Genomic DNA, 13,648 nt, shown 5'->3' on the forward strand with positions numbered 1-13,648 from the left:
AAAAAAAAAAAAAAAAAGACACCGGTAGAAAGCACTTTACCCAGAGAGAGGTTTTCCAAAAATACTTTCTGAATTATATATTTTCGTTTTTGAACTTCAAAACATTATAGAGGAGAAGGTGTCTGTACATACAGGTACATGTCCAATGCGCACAATTCAAAAGCACCCCAGGAATCCCCACACACATATGACAAGGGAGAGTGCCTTTCTCAAGGGTTTGCACCCTGAAGAAATATTCTCACATATAAACCCCTCACACCTTTCATCCACTTCTGATGTGGAACTAAATAAATTTGAGAAAAGTTACTTTTAGCTCTCTACTTGTCCTTACTAGTGTACAAACAATTTAAAAGAGGAGGGGGAAAAAGGTTTTGAACATTATTTGAAACTTTAACCGTACTAAAGTAATATTTTATATTGTATAATATAAAATCCAACATTGCCTCCTATAGTGTAATTCTCCTTTTTGGGGGGAAAAATTAAAATAAAAAAACCCTCTCCTATATGGGGATTGCCCTTGCACCCAAAAAAAAAAAGTTGTCCTCATTACACATTGTAAGATTTCTCTTGCCTTCTATAGTTTAATATTATCTTCTCGTTTTTTTAAAAAATTAAATAAAAAAAAATGAAAAAAAAAACTGTTCTTTATAAGGAATGCCCTTGCACCAAAAAAACAAAAGAATGTAACCGTTGTCCAGTGAATTTGCATGGCTCATATCAGCCTATGAATAGCCTTGTCATCCTCCTAATGATAGGGTATGATTACTTATCTAGTGTTCACTTTACACTTAGCTAGTGTTCTTTTCACTTGTAAATTACCATGGATGAGAAGGCCTTCATTTTGGTATGAAAAGGTTATTAAGATTACATTTTTTTTAATGGTAATAGAAATTATTGGTCAAACTATTTAAACAGTCACTTAACATTTTCAGGGTAAGACTGTGTAGTTATCGTCTCTAGGACTTTACACATGCAGGAACCTAATGCACTAGATATATCCTTTTTAGAGGTTATTAGTATAACTAACAGATTGTTTATGTCAAAATTTAACTCCCTTAAAATATATTTAGGTGAAGGTAGAACTCTATTAAATGCAAGCCACATGGCAAAATATGATTAGACAGAGAGTCACGATAATGCATTTATCAGCGTACCCACAAGTGTTGAATGTCAAACCCATATGGTGGAGGGTTGATTTTTAAACAAATCAATGATTAGGATCTACTTAGGAATTATATTATATTAAAATAATTAGACTAAGTGTAAATTAAATGATAAAGAAGAGAATCAGGCTTAAGTCTTATAAAATTGTTTCTGAGAATGTTTTTCATATAAAAACGAACAATAAGATATTTTGATTCTAGATGCTTAGGAAGATAATACTGCCAAACCGCAAGTACCTTTATATGTTCCCTTCCTACTTCAGAGGGTGTGATTTCATCCTGACGTTAGTAAAATATAATTTGCTAACCAAAGGTGGCATGGAATTTCGTCTCACCCAATACGTCTCTAATGAGTAATGTCATGGGATATTTCTGTTTTGGGAAAAAGAATCCTACCAATTTAGCATAAGAAACGCCCAGACTGTGCAAGGTGCGAAAGATTGTGCCACCCTGCTTGGTGCACTGTATATTTTATGGTGTCTTTCCATTGGTTTACTAGTCTAATGTTTCTTATGCTGATTCGATAGGATTCTCTCACCCTTCTGTCTTTTAGGGTCTTAAAACTTGGGATATAGAATCGATCAATTTAGATTGGGAGGGAATCGATCAAACCTGATTCTGGCAGATCTAAAGTGGTCAATCAGTACTGCATTTCTAGAATTGGGGCATAATCTGGCCAATTCCAACCAATTACTTCCGGTTCCTATTTCCCTTGTTCAAAACCTTGCCGTTTATATAAAATTTCTACAATCTTTTGGAACAGCCACATAGATGTCAAAATCACTTGCAATGAGACGGTGAGATGCAGTGAGCATCCAACGGCTAGGATGCATGACTAACCCTCCTAGCCATTGAATGCTTACTGCACCTCACGGCTCACTGTAGAAAATTTGGGCTATGTGATTTTACTGCGAAATATGAAGTTTTGCATCCTATCTATGGTGATTCTTTTTCAGACAAATTTTTTACTACTTGGGCACTAGAAAATTTCCAACCACCCATAATCACAAGCGCCAAAATAAAATCTCTCTCCTATTGATAGGGGTATTTTGAAAAGTACCAAAGTTTAAGGAGGTAAATGTAAAGGGATTATTCCTTTTTTTTTATATATATATATGCACCAAGCAATACAATAAGCGATAGTGGGTTTACCAAAACTAAAAAAGCGATAGTGGAATATACCCACTTAAACCCACACCCAGCCAACTCCAATGGTGATAGGGCAAGGGTTTCTTTCCACTCCGCTACCATCCGATTGGCCAAATTTTTATGAACATACCGGTAAAAGCCGGTTGATTACATGGAAAAGCTTGGAACGCATTTATGTTCCCTCCAAAATTCCAATCATAAACAGAGAAGCTTCCCCTCTCCCCGGAGAATCGTCAATCCTCGACCATGATCTTCTCACTCTGCAATAATGGAGGATTTTGCTTCCAGAGTTCCCACAGAATCTCTGATACAGGAGAGAATAGGGCTAAGTATCTGAGTTGTTAATGGCCATTTTAAAGTACGGACGACGGAGGAGGAGGGTGAGAGAAAGCTGTAGTCTTTTTGCCTGAAAACTGAAAAGGGTTGTATTTATTGATTTGAGTCAAGTAAAGCGGGGCCAGAGGTAGCCCACTGGGGCGCTTTGTTGTCTGCCACGTGTTTCAACAACTGAGCGAGTAGTACAGGGAAAGAGGAGTTAACTTTACTTTTCCAACTCCAACTATTTCTCCCGCGTATATTACCCCGGCTTCAGGTATCCATTCCCCTTAGTTCTACCTTCAAACCTCTCATAAATGTTCTTCCAAGCTTGAAACTTCTCTTTTGGTATAATTTCGTTTCTGAACTATCATGTCTCTCTCTTACCCTCGCGATGTCCTCCTCAACAAATCCAGAAGGTGGAGGAGCTCATCTGTTTCAGGTTTTGTATCTTTTTGCCTCTCCTGTTTGCTGTCCCTTTTGTTTATTTAATTTCTGAAGCTATAGTCTCTGCTCCTTCGTTTTCTGGGAGTATTTGTTCTGTTGGGTTTTCTGTTTTATACGGATTATCAATGTTTAATTGGTGTATAACCTGTTTGGTGGGCTTTTCTGTTTCTACTCATGGTGAATGGTTTAATTTGATTTTGATGACATCTTTTGGTTGTGCTATTAATAATTGCAAATGCAGCTCTTTGTGCTTGTTTCATAGATTTTAGATAGTTAGTGAAATGGTTTGTACTTGTTTTAATTTTATTGTTATATGTTTTAATTTGTGGAAACAGAGAAGAGAGTTCTTAGGTGATTATTCGCTTTTAATTCAGTTTTTCTTGGTTCAGTTAAGGCAGAGAATTTTCTAAATTGACATAATTGTGTGGAAAGAAGTCCAATTTGAAAACACTTTAATTGCCAAATGTGTTTATTTACTCTTCTCTCATTCAACTTTTCCTATGTTTCCATGCAACCTAAACCAAACAAACTTTACTGCAGACTTATGTTTGAGTTTGCAAATAGTAGGCCATATATGAAGGTCCAAGAAATTCTTATCAGTCGCATCTCAATGGGAACAAACAAAGAGTCAAAGGCTAAATATTAAGTTCTCTAAAAAGTATGCATATATGCATTCTGATTTGAAACAGACAAGCAAGGATTTGCAAATAACAACAGATGAGAAAATATTCATTCAAATTATTCAAGTGTCTAGGAATTCTTCTGATTCTGCTTTTCTAAAATGCCATTTGTCGTTTCTACAAAGAGTCTATTTCTGATTTGGTACATGCATGCAGATGGGCTCTTATTGATTACTTAGCTAAGACTCTGTGACTGTGTGCGTGTGTAAAAAAAGGGTGGGTGGGTGGGAGACAAGAGAAGCTAACCTATTGTCATGGATTTACCTAGACTCCTTAGTTGTTGCATGTCAATATTGATGTCCACACATGTCCATGTCTCCATATCAATGTTTGATATCCAGGTACAAAGGTGATAAGTGAAATGGAGGCCATGAGTTAATTATTTCTTAGCAATGGTCTTGAAACCAGACAATGTGCTGTACTATTTTGGCCTGCAGTTGATGATCTGGCAGTCTAATCATCTGTTCCTATTGTCCAAATGTCTAATTTTGGAGTTGATTTAGTATTATGAATTTAATACACTAAATCTGCATATTTATCATATGTGACAAGTCACTTAATCCAGTGGTTAGGGTGTTAGTGTGCAAAGCAAGTGGTCTTGAGTTCAATTGTCATGATTAATATTTCCATAGAAAGCTTTTAACCATACTAAAATAACATTAAATGTCCATGGACCAACATTTTGAATGCCATGTTCACTTGTGCTGCCTATTCCGACAAGGCAGTCTGTGGACTATTTAACGGTCATGAAAGACCTTCAGTCCTGACATTGACTTGTTGTTTATGAGATCTGGACTGATGGCCATTTCAATTGATACTTTTAGTGTTGCTGATTAACTTTAATTCCTATCTGTTCATGAACTGCTGAGGATCCTGAATCATAAATCAAAAGGGATCCACTTACGAGATCCTTGGCAAAATAGTCTAGGTGTAAAGCCAAAGCATCTCTACCTGATGTTGACTGTTCAAATAGTCTGATTCAGCCTGACTTCCAGTTCTCATAGGTCATGAAAACACTATATATAGGCACTTATGGTTTTTTTTTTTTTTTTGGTGTGTGTGTGTGTGTGTGTGTTTTTGTGGTTTACATTTCCTTTAGGTGCTTGGAATCTTTTTCTTTTAGACAGCTTAATACAAATGGTTCTTTATTATGCAGATATTAAATAGGATTTGGTGTTTTCTTTCCTAACTTTTATTATTGATCCCTTGCATGTGCAACTTTTGGTCTACACTTTGTCTCTGAGTGACTCCAAGGGGTCAGCATTCTTCTATTGTTCTAATCATGTTGTGGCCCTTTACTCTGTTCCATTATGTACTGTCACTTTATAGTGTTTCCTATAGTGTTTCCGTGGACATTTTACTTTGTTTAACCATTCTTTTGATTTTCCTTTTCCTATATTTTTTCTATTATTATGTCCTCTGTCCGTATTTCTAAATGTCCTGTTATCGTTACTCCACTGAAATACTCTTTTTTCTTGATCAGTTTCTTTGGATGCCGGATTGAAGATTGCACAGATATCTAAAGATGCAACTGTGGTATGATGGCACTCTTCTTCTTTTATTTCATGAATTTCTGTATTTGAGGATATGTGAATGAAGGGGCAATAAAAAAACTAATCTTGTTGCAGTGCTTTCAAGGGCCTAAGGAAAGAATTAAGGAATTGTTCTCAAAGGTTGAGCTCTCAGTTTCTTCCTATGACACTGCTTGGGTTGCAATGGTCCCTTCTCCTAGTTCCCCTCAGTACCCTTATTTCCCCAAGTGTGTAACCTGGTTATTGGAGAATCAGCTCCCTGATGGTTCATGGGGTCTTCCACATTCCAAGTCCATGCTCATTAAAGATGCCTTGTCCTCCACATTGGCATGTGTGCTTGCACTCAAACGTTGGAATGCTGGTGAAGAACATGTTAAAAAGGGTATATACTACTTGTCTTCTTTTGTTCCGTCTCCATTTGTGTTTGTTAAAATAGGTTACTGTTTCTATTTCACAGGAATTCATTTTATTGTGTCTAACTTTGCATCGGCAACTAATGAGAAGCAACATTCTCCAATTGGCTTTGATATCATATTTCCTGGGATGATTGATTATGCTAAAGACATCGGTTTAAATATTCCTCTTAGCCCATCAATTCTAGATTCTTTACTTTGCAAGAGACACTTGGAGTTCAAAAGGTGAATACTTTTAATCTTCCCTCATTTCTGTTCAATGTTGGACCTTTGTTGTTCTTGCAAGAAACTACCTTTGAAAATTAAAATTTTCCAAATCTTAAAGAGCATAATATAATGCTTAGGCTCTGAAATTTAGGAGTTCATACATTTTGTTTACTCAAATGACTTTCATAATTTTTCAAAGAGAGAGGGTTCCCCACCCTGCCAGTGTTGGGGGTGGGGGGGGGGGAATTCTCCCACACCACACCAATGGTGCCGTGGAACCGAAATTGTCCTTCCTGGATGCATCGTATACTGGTGGCATGGGAATTTTATCCCTTTTTCAAAAGATGCAATTAAGCGCAAGACCCTTTTCCAGATTTTTCTTTTTGAGTATGTAACTCTCATTTCCATGGTTCTGAAATCTAGATGACACCAATTTCTTCATATCGGCATTTCTTCTGTAAAACTCATCTTTGAATTTCGTAATTAAAACCAAAGTTGGTTGGTGAGTGGTAACTGTAAAGTTTGAAAATAATGGTTCTAACTCTTGAAGCTTTCTCTGATTCAAAGAAGTGGGCTGAGACTTATTTTATTTGAGAGGACATTGAATTCTCAGTTCAATCAGTTTAACTTTTTGGATGCTGAAATTGAAATACATGACCTTAGCTGCCTTCAGATGGATGCAAAAACACTTGACTCTCAGTTAATTCAGTATAATTTTTCAGATAAGATGGTTCATCACTTTCATGGACTTCAGACGTAGTATTTTGTGGTATAGCCGAACAAGAAAATGCAGTATGATAATTTGGGGACATAAGATGTCATGCCTGAATGGTCAAATAACACCAGGCAATACAAGAATTTAACACGTGGTGAGGGGCTTAAACTTTTCATATGGGAAAATTTGTTTACTTGTTCAGTCTCCCTTGGAATAATGTTGATCAGTAGTGCCATCAAGTTGATTAATAGATTTTTCTTTGTTTATTATCCAATCAATGAGAGCAGACATGAATCATCTAATTGGTGAATGCTAAATTTGTATTGCATAGATTTTATTGAATAATTATTTTCTTCTACTATTATGTAATATTTCATTAGGTAATATAATAGTAGATAGATTTGTGAGGAACTAACTTGGTAATATTTAATCTAAGGGAAGGGGTTTCACGGGGTGGGTGGGGTGGGGTGGGGTGGGGTGGGGAGGGGAGGGGAGGGGGAGGGGAGGGGCGGGGCGAGGTGGTCATTTCACAGCCCCATGTGATAGGGCATAAGGGGGCTACTGGAAAGCATTCTTTTCCCCTTAATATAATACCAAATTTGTTAGATCAAACACCAAGAAATACGAAAAATAAAGAAACGATAGATCCGCGTGACACAGAGATTTAACGAGGTTCACACACCAGGGTGGTGTGCTACGTCCTCGGGCGAAGAAGAAAATGTTTCACTATGCAAAAGAGAGATTACACCCAAGCAGCGGCGAGAAAACTCACCCTGAAACCCTAGCTCGAAAAACCCCCAAAATACAATGACTTTCTCAACAAGCAACAGTACATTACGTATACTCCAAGTGGTGGGTTGACCCATCGGGTCACGGTCGATTTGGTCGAACCATATCCCCTGCACCCCCATACGAGATCAGTGATGGGCTCTGGGCTTGGGCCTGTCGGCTCAACCCCTCTGCTTCCATCACAGATCTTAGAAAACTTCCCATTCGGGTCACCACTAAAATATGTCGGAGCGGGTCAATCTTCAAAATGGATCAAGAATTTGAGACAAACTTAACAAAATTTAATAGTAAATATAGTCTAGGGGCCACCTCAAGTGTATCTCATCCCTAAGTTTTCTCCCCTCTTCAATGTCTAAACTTTGCCTCCCTTCTAATATTCCCTAATATATCTAACTTTACCCTCTTCTCCAAATCTCATCTCTCACCTCCCTTTTTTTTTTTTTGTTGTGATTTTTCAGTTGGGTCCCAATTATATATATGATTTTGATCTCTCTCTTTCTCTTAGTAACCTAATAGCCCTCTTATATAAAAATGGTTTTTCTCTATTTATTTATTTATTTATTTTTTGAAAAGGTGATTTATTGGAGAACAAAGAGAGAAGAACTTGCTAAGTATGTTAGAAGATTATGTAAGTTTCTCTTGGTTGGTTATAAAATAATGTCGTATTTCCCAGAAAATCAGATATATGGAAAATATAATTTCCTGTTGGTTCATTATGCAATTTTATGAGTTAATAAAAACAAGGGAAATTGTAACTCTTTTGTGGTTAAGGGAATTAGCATTAAAATGATCTCTGTTTAGGATTGTTAACATTAAATGTGAGTTCATAATAATGATATATTGGTAATGATAATGTTATATGGTAGTTATCCCATTGACATCTTGTGCTGATTTTAGGCTTCAAATTCTTATTAATGTTTATGGCTATGATATTCTTCCATCTCTTTATTTTTTCGGTCTATCACATATTCATGATTTGAAATTACTAATTTTTTCTCGCTTATTTCATTTAGAGCTTCTACAAGCTGTTCCGAGAGAAGGAAGGCATATCTAGCATATGTTGCAGAAGGACTGGGAAAGTTACAGGATTGGAATGAGGTCATGAAATATCAAAGGGAAAATGGATCTCTGTTTAATTCACCATCTACAACTGCAGCTGCGTTTATTCACTTTCAGGATGCTAACTGCCTCAATTACTTGCACTCAGTCTTAGAAAGGTTTGGCGATGCAGGTAAAACACAATCTTCTCCAAATCACTGGTTGCTTTAATATGATTAAATATTGAACTGTCTATTCTCTGGAATTTTCAGTTCCAACAACTTATCCGTCAGATACATATACTCGTCTTTGTATGGTTGACATTCTGGTGGGTTTGGGAATTGATCGTCATTTTAGGGATGAAATTAAAGTTGTTTTGGATGAAACATACAGGTATAGTTCCAAGAACTGAATTTTATACTAGTTGATTGTCATCTATTGAAATTCTAACATTTGCTGGTGAACAGATACTGGTTGCAGGGTGATGACGAGATATTCTTAGACCCTGCCACATGTGCCATGGCATTTCGGATCTTACGTATAAATGGATATGATGTCCCTTCTGGTACTTCTTCTGGACTTTCATTATGTCAAAGTGATTATGTCTTCTGTTTCCTATGAATGATTAGTCAGGTTTATGTTATGCAGATGCATTAGCTCAATTTGATGAAGACCATTATTTTTGTGATCCACTCATTGGACATATGGGGGACATCAATGCTCCAATCGAGTTATACAAGGCCTCAGAAATCATGATATCTAATGAACCAGTTCTAGAGAACCTGAATTTCTTTTTAAGTCGTTATCTGAAACAGGGATTATCCAATGATTCATTGCCTGTGGATGGAGTCCATATATATACAAGCAAAGAGGTAACTGCTCAAACATGCTGATAGAACAGATGCTTCTTTACTCCACAAAATTATTTCAATTCTGTATTTTTTTTTCTCCATCATAACCTGAACTCTCCTTTGCGTGCGTAGACCTTTCATTGGAGGCACATATACCTGAACCCTCCTCTTGGTATGCTACAGGTGGAATATACCCTAGGATTCCCCCACTATGCCAGTTTGGAACGACTCCAGAGCAGGAGTAATATTGAGAATTACAATGTAAATAGTTTGAGGATTCTGAAAACGGCATACAGGTATGGAAGACTTCGATTTCTGTGGCTACATTCTTAAGTAAGTACATTTTCATCTCACAACCCTCTCGTCTTGTATCAGGTCCTTAAATATTAGCAATCGAAATTTCCTACAGCTGGCAATGGAAGACTTCAATTTCTGTCAAGAAATCTGCCGTAAAGAACTCCAGCATCTAGAGTTGTACTGATCCATATCGATGCCTAAATACTGTTATTCCTTGAAAGAGTACTTTGGATATCACTTGTTAAATGGTTTTTCATTATCTATTTTCTTATAAGCAGGTGGGTGAAAGAGAACAAATTAGATAAGCTAAAGTTTGCAAGGCAGAAACTGGTGTACTGTTACTTCTCTGGTGCAGCAACCCTTTTCTCTCCTGAGCTATCTGATGCCCGCATGGCCTGGGCCAAAAATGGTGTCCTCACTACAGTGGTTGATGACTTCTTTGACGACAGAGGTTCTAAAGAAGAATTAGTAAATCTTATTGAATTGGTTGAGAAGTATGTCAACCTCCCTACCTCCCTTCTCTTTTTTACTTTTTCATCACATGGGTCCAGAATTCCTGCAGATTCATGTGAATAGGTTTTCCAGTAAAGAAATGATGGTGCTGTGCCCACAGGTGGGATGGAAGCGAGGCCGCTCATTTTTGTTCTGAACAAGTGCAAATCATATATTCAGCACTTTACAATACAATCAATGAGCTTGGAAACAAAGCATTTGCATGGCAACAGCGCACCATCACTAGCAACATAATTGAGATTGTGAGATTTAATAGGGAATTCTACCTTGTCCAAAGTCAGACTTTTATTGGAAATCTACTGACTAATGGGTTCCCAACCAATACAAGTTTGAGGTTTTAATTTTTAGAACCTTGGGATTTTGGTTTTAAATATTAGGATCATATCAGGTGTACCGGCTGTTCCCTCTCAGGATCAGATGATGCCAATACACCTGATCCTGCTTGATAACCCCAGTATTTAATGAAATATTGGCCAGGGATCAGGACAGATTGGTGATTTGTCTTGGGATCATTGATGTCTGGTCTGGCCTCCAATACTGAGATATAAAACCTTGCCCTTTGGTGGATCTAGGGCATCGTTTTTGCTTTGAATTTACATTCATTTCTTTATCTGGAACGGGGTATTGAACAGCTTTTGCTTGTTTGGCAGTGGCTCAGCTTGCTTAATTCCATGATGGAGGAGACAGAGTGGGCTAGAAACAATTTAGCACCAACAATTGATGAATATATGACAAATGGATATGTATCAATTGCCTTGGGACCTATTGTTCTCCCAGCTCTTTATTTTGTTGGGCCCGAGCTTTCAGAGGAGGTTGTCAACAGTACAGAGTACTATAATCTATACAAGCTTATGAGCACATGTGGGCGTCTCCTCAATGATGTCCAGGGCTTCAAGGTAGGCACTTTCTGGTGGTATTTAAATTGCGAAATGTCTTAGACTGCAGGTCAGCCACACCCCCCCCCCCCCCCCTCAAAAAAAAAAAAAAAAATTGGATCTCATAGAATAAAGTGGTGAAATGCACTTGTGCCAAGGCATTTGAAGCGGGGTGGGGGGCGGGGGGCGGCAGGGGCATTTTAGCTGGCTAACTAAAGGGTCCTTGAGCTTTGATTAGCGGAATTTTCATTTATTGTTGTTTGCTATTTACTTTTCCTTTTCCTTATGGCATGTTACAGAGGGAAGCAGAGCAAGGGAAACTGAATGGTGTTTTCTTGCGAATGATGCACAGCTGCTCTGGCAATATTACCAAAGAAGAGGCCATAAAAGAGATCAGGGCTGTCATTGTGAGTAATAGGAGGCAACTCCTAAAATTAGTATTGAAGAGAGAGGGAAGTGTAGTTCCAAGAGCATGCAAGGATGTGTTTTGGAAGATGAGCAAAATACTCCACCTCTTCTACATGAGAAATGATGGGTTCACATCTCCAACGGAAATGGTCAATTATGTGAATGCAGTCATTTATGATCCAATCAATTTGATATAGCTAACAAAGGATGAAAATATATCAGCATAAGTATAGGTGGGGCCTTCTATCTTGTATTTGGCATAAATTTGTGGCATTGAACGCTTAGTGGGTATTTTTCCTTCTGATGAACAGCGACTTTATTGATCAAATGTTGGAATTAGGAGGAGGATGTGGACATGTAGTATTTATCTTATGACTCCTCTTCAATGAAGCAAACCACGGACAGAAGGGGATAATGATACATGAACAGGATCACGAACATAATTTCGTGGGGTTGAGTTGTGCCACTGGGTCACTCTCTTGGAAATTGTAGTCGCCTATAGTGCAATATTATAGGTAATTGCGAGATGAAACAACCTCTAAGGTATGTGAATCGACTTCCAAGATGAAATAACCACTAAGGCCTTCTAGTAGTTGATGTACTCACTTATTGGGTCACTGTCGGGACACTTTTAGTTTGTATTCAATCAACCTAAATAGTGGAATTAAGGAGCTTTGAAAATCCTTTTGCAATAAAGGGAAAAAACGAGTAAAGAGCAAGAGAGAGCTTTTGAGCACTTAGAATTCATCAAAAGAAAGTCAGGCACGTCTTCTATTTTTAGAGGAAAGAAATCCCAAGAAAAAGGAGGTGCTTTCAGTAAAACTAGCTGTTATTGGCTCGGAAAGAGGCACTGGCCGGCTCAGGATGAGAAGTTGCAGGGGCCGGCGAAAGTTTAAACGGCATTAGACACCTTACCGTCGATGCTGATCGGAATAGCCCTAAGAGAACAAAGTAAGTTGGTAGGGGTTCTGGAAAACTCTGGCATCAAAGCGCTTCGGACGATGCTCATTGTTTTTTACTTACATCATCACTAAGATAACTTCATTGCTATTGAGTTATTGTATAGAGAAATTGTTGTAATCAAAGTTGCTAAAAAAGAAATTGTAATGTTACCCTCTTTTTCCATTTTAGTACATTTTTTTTTTTCAAAACAAATCTTTATTGATGGAAAGATGCCCAAGAGGATAGACAATAAAGGGGGGGGGGGGGGGGTGGATGCAACCACCATACATGACGAAGCCCGAGCTTTGCAGCTCCAGAGGCCAAGAAATCAGTGAGAGAGTTTCGATCTCTTCTGATGTAGCGAAGCAAAACTAAGGTAAAAAACCCAGAAAGATGGATGACATCCTGTGTGAGAGACGAAGCCGCCCAGTCTAGGGATGAAGACAGCCCATTCAAAGCAGTGACTGCGGGTATTAGGACAACATAATTATTTTTTCAATGAGCGTTAAATCTAGTTATTTCATATGTATACTCATCCAAGACAATGAAAACTCTGGAGAATAACATAATGATAAATGACTTTCAAATTATTTTGAAACCTTTCTTTCTTTTTTTTCTTCTGTTTGCATATCTCTTTTTTACTTTTTTGGACAGAATTGTACAACTCATAATGAGTTTGCATAAAAGAGCATATGGCAATACAAAAGGCAAGTTTTTTTTTTTAGAAGAAAAAAAGGCAAGCTTACTAATGATATTATTGAGATCATGATTCCCAACCTATTCAGTAACCAAAGTAGCCTATGAGATAATAGTATAGTTAAACTAATGAGGGGGATGAGTAAAGTTGGCGAATGTTCCTCTTGGGATGCAAAGCTACATTCAAAGAAAATTTGCCCCTGTATTATTGCGGGAATCAATGAACATATATACAAATGCATTCAAAAGATGTGAGATTTTTTTATTTCATAAAGGATAAAGTGATCATTTTGGACTCCAATCCTCGACGACTGACAATGAGTGACAATGAAGAGCCAACGGATGAGAGGGCCTTAAGATGTATCCCAGTTGTCAAATATTTTATGTTACCATTCCACCCTTCATATGTATGCATCAAAACTTTAAAAAAGTCAGAATTTCTTTTCATTGGAACGCAATAATTGTACTTATTGTTGGCATGACAGTGTAACGTGACTAAAGCTTTCACCACCATAATTTTATGAAAAAGTCAATAATTCTTTTCAATGAAAAATGAGGTTCTCACTCTGATTGATGTACCCCACTTGAGAATATAATGTGGCTGTAGTTCATGAATTT

At 37.5% G+C, this 13,648-nt stretch overlaps 1 protein-coding gene across 1 annotated transcript; it reads left to right on the plus strand.

The window, feature by feature from the left end:
* The first annotated feature begins 2,916 nt into the window (after window positions 1-2,916).
* On the plus strand, window positions 2,917-11,812 carry LOC122058922 (ent-kaurene synthase TSP4, chloroplastic). Its single transcript, XM_042621636.1, has 14 exons — window positions 2,917-3,069; window positions 5,238-5,290; window positions 5,383-5,668; window positions 5,744-5,924; window positions 8,424-8,641; window positions 8,721-8,841; window positions 8,916-9,013; window positions 9,097-9,320; window positions 9,432-9,595; window positions 9,675-9,773; window positions 9,875-10,090; window positions 10,210-10,351; window positions 10,760-11,005; window positions 11,284-11,812. Exons 1-14 carry the CDS (start codon window positions 3,000-3,002, stop codon window positions 11,587-11,589), a joined length of 2,424 nt encoding a protein of 807 aa, XP_042477570.1. The 5' UTR covers window positions 2,917-2,999; the 3' UTR covers window positions 11,590-11,812.
* The last annotated feature ends 1,836 nt before the right edge of the window (window positions 11,813-13,648 follow it).

Source organism: Macadamia integrifolia, chromosome 13 (genome assembly GCF_013358625.1).
Source record: "Macadamia integrifolia cultivar HAES 741 chromosome 13, SCU_Mint_v3, whole genome shotgun sequence".
Classification (NCBI taxonomy): domain Eukaryota; kingdom Viridiplantae; phylum Streptophyta; class Magnoliopsida; order Proteales; family Proteaceae; genus Macadamia; species Macadamia integrifolia.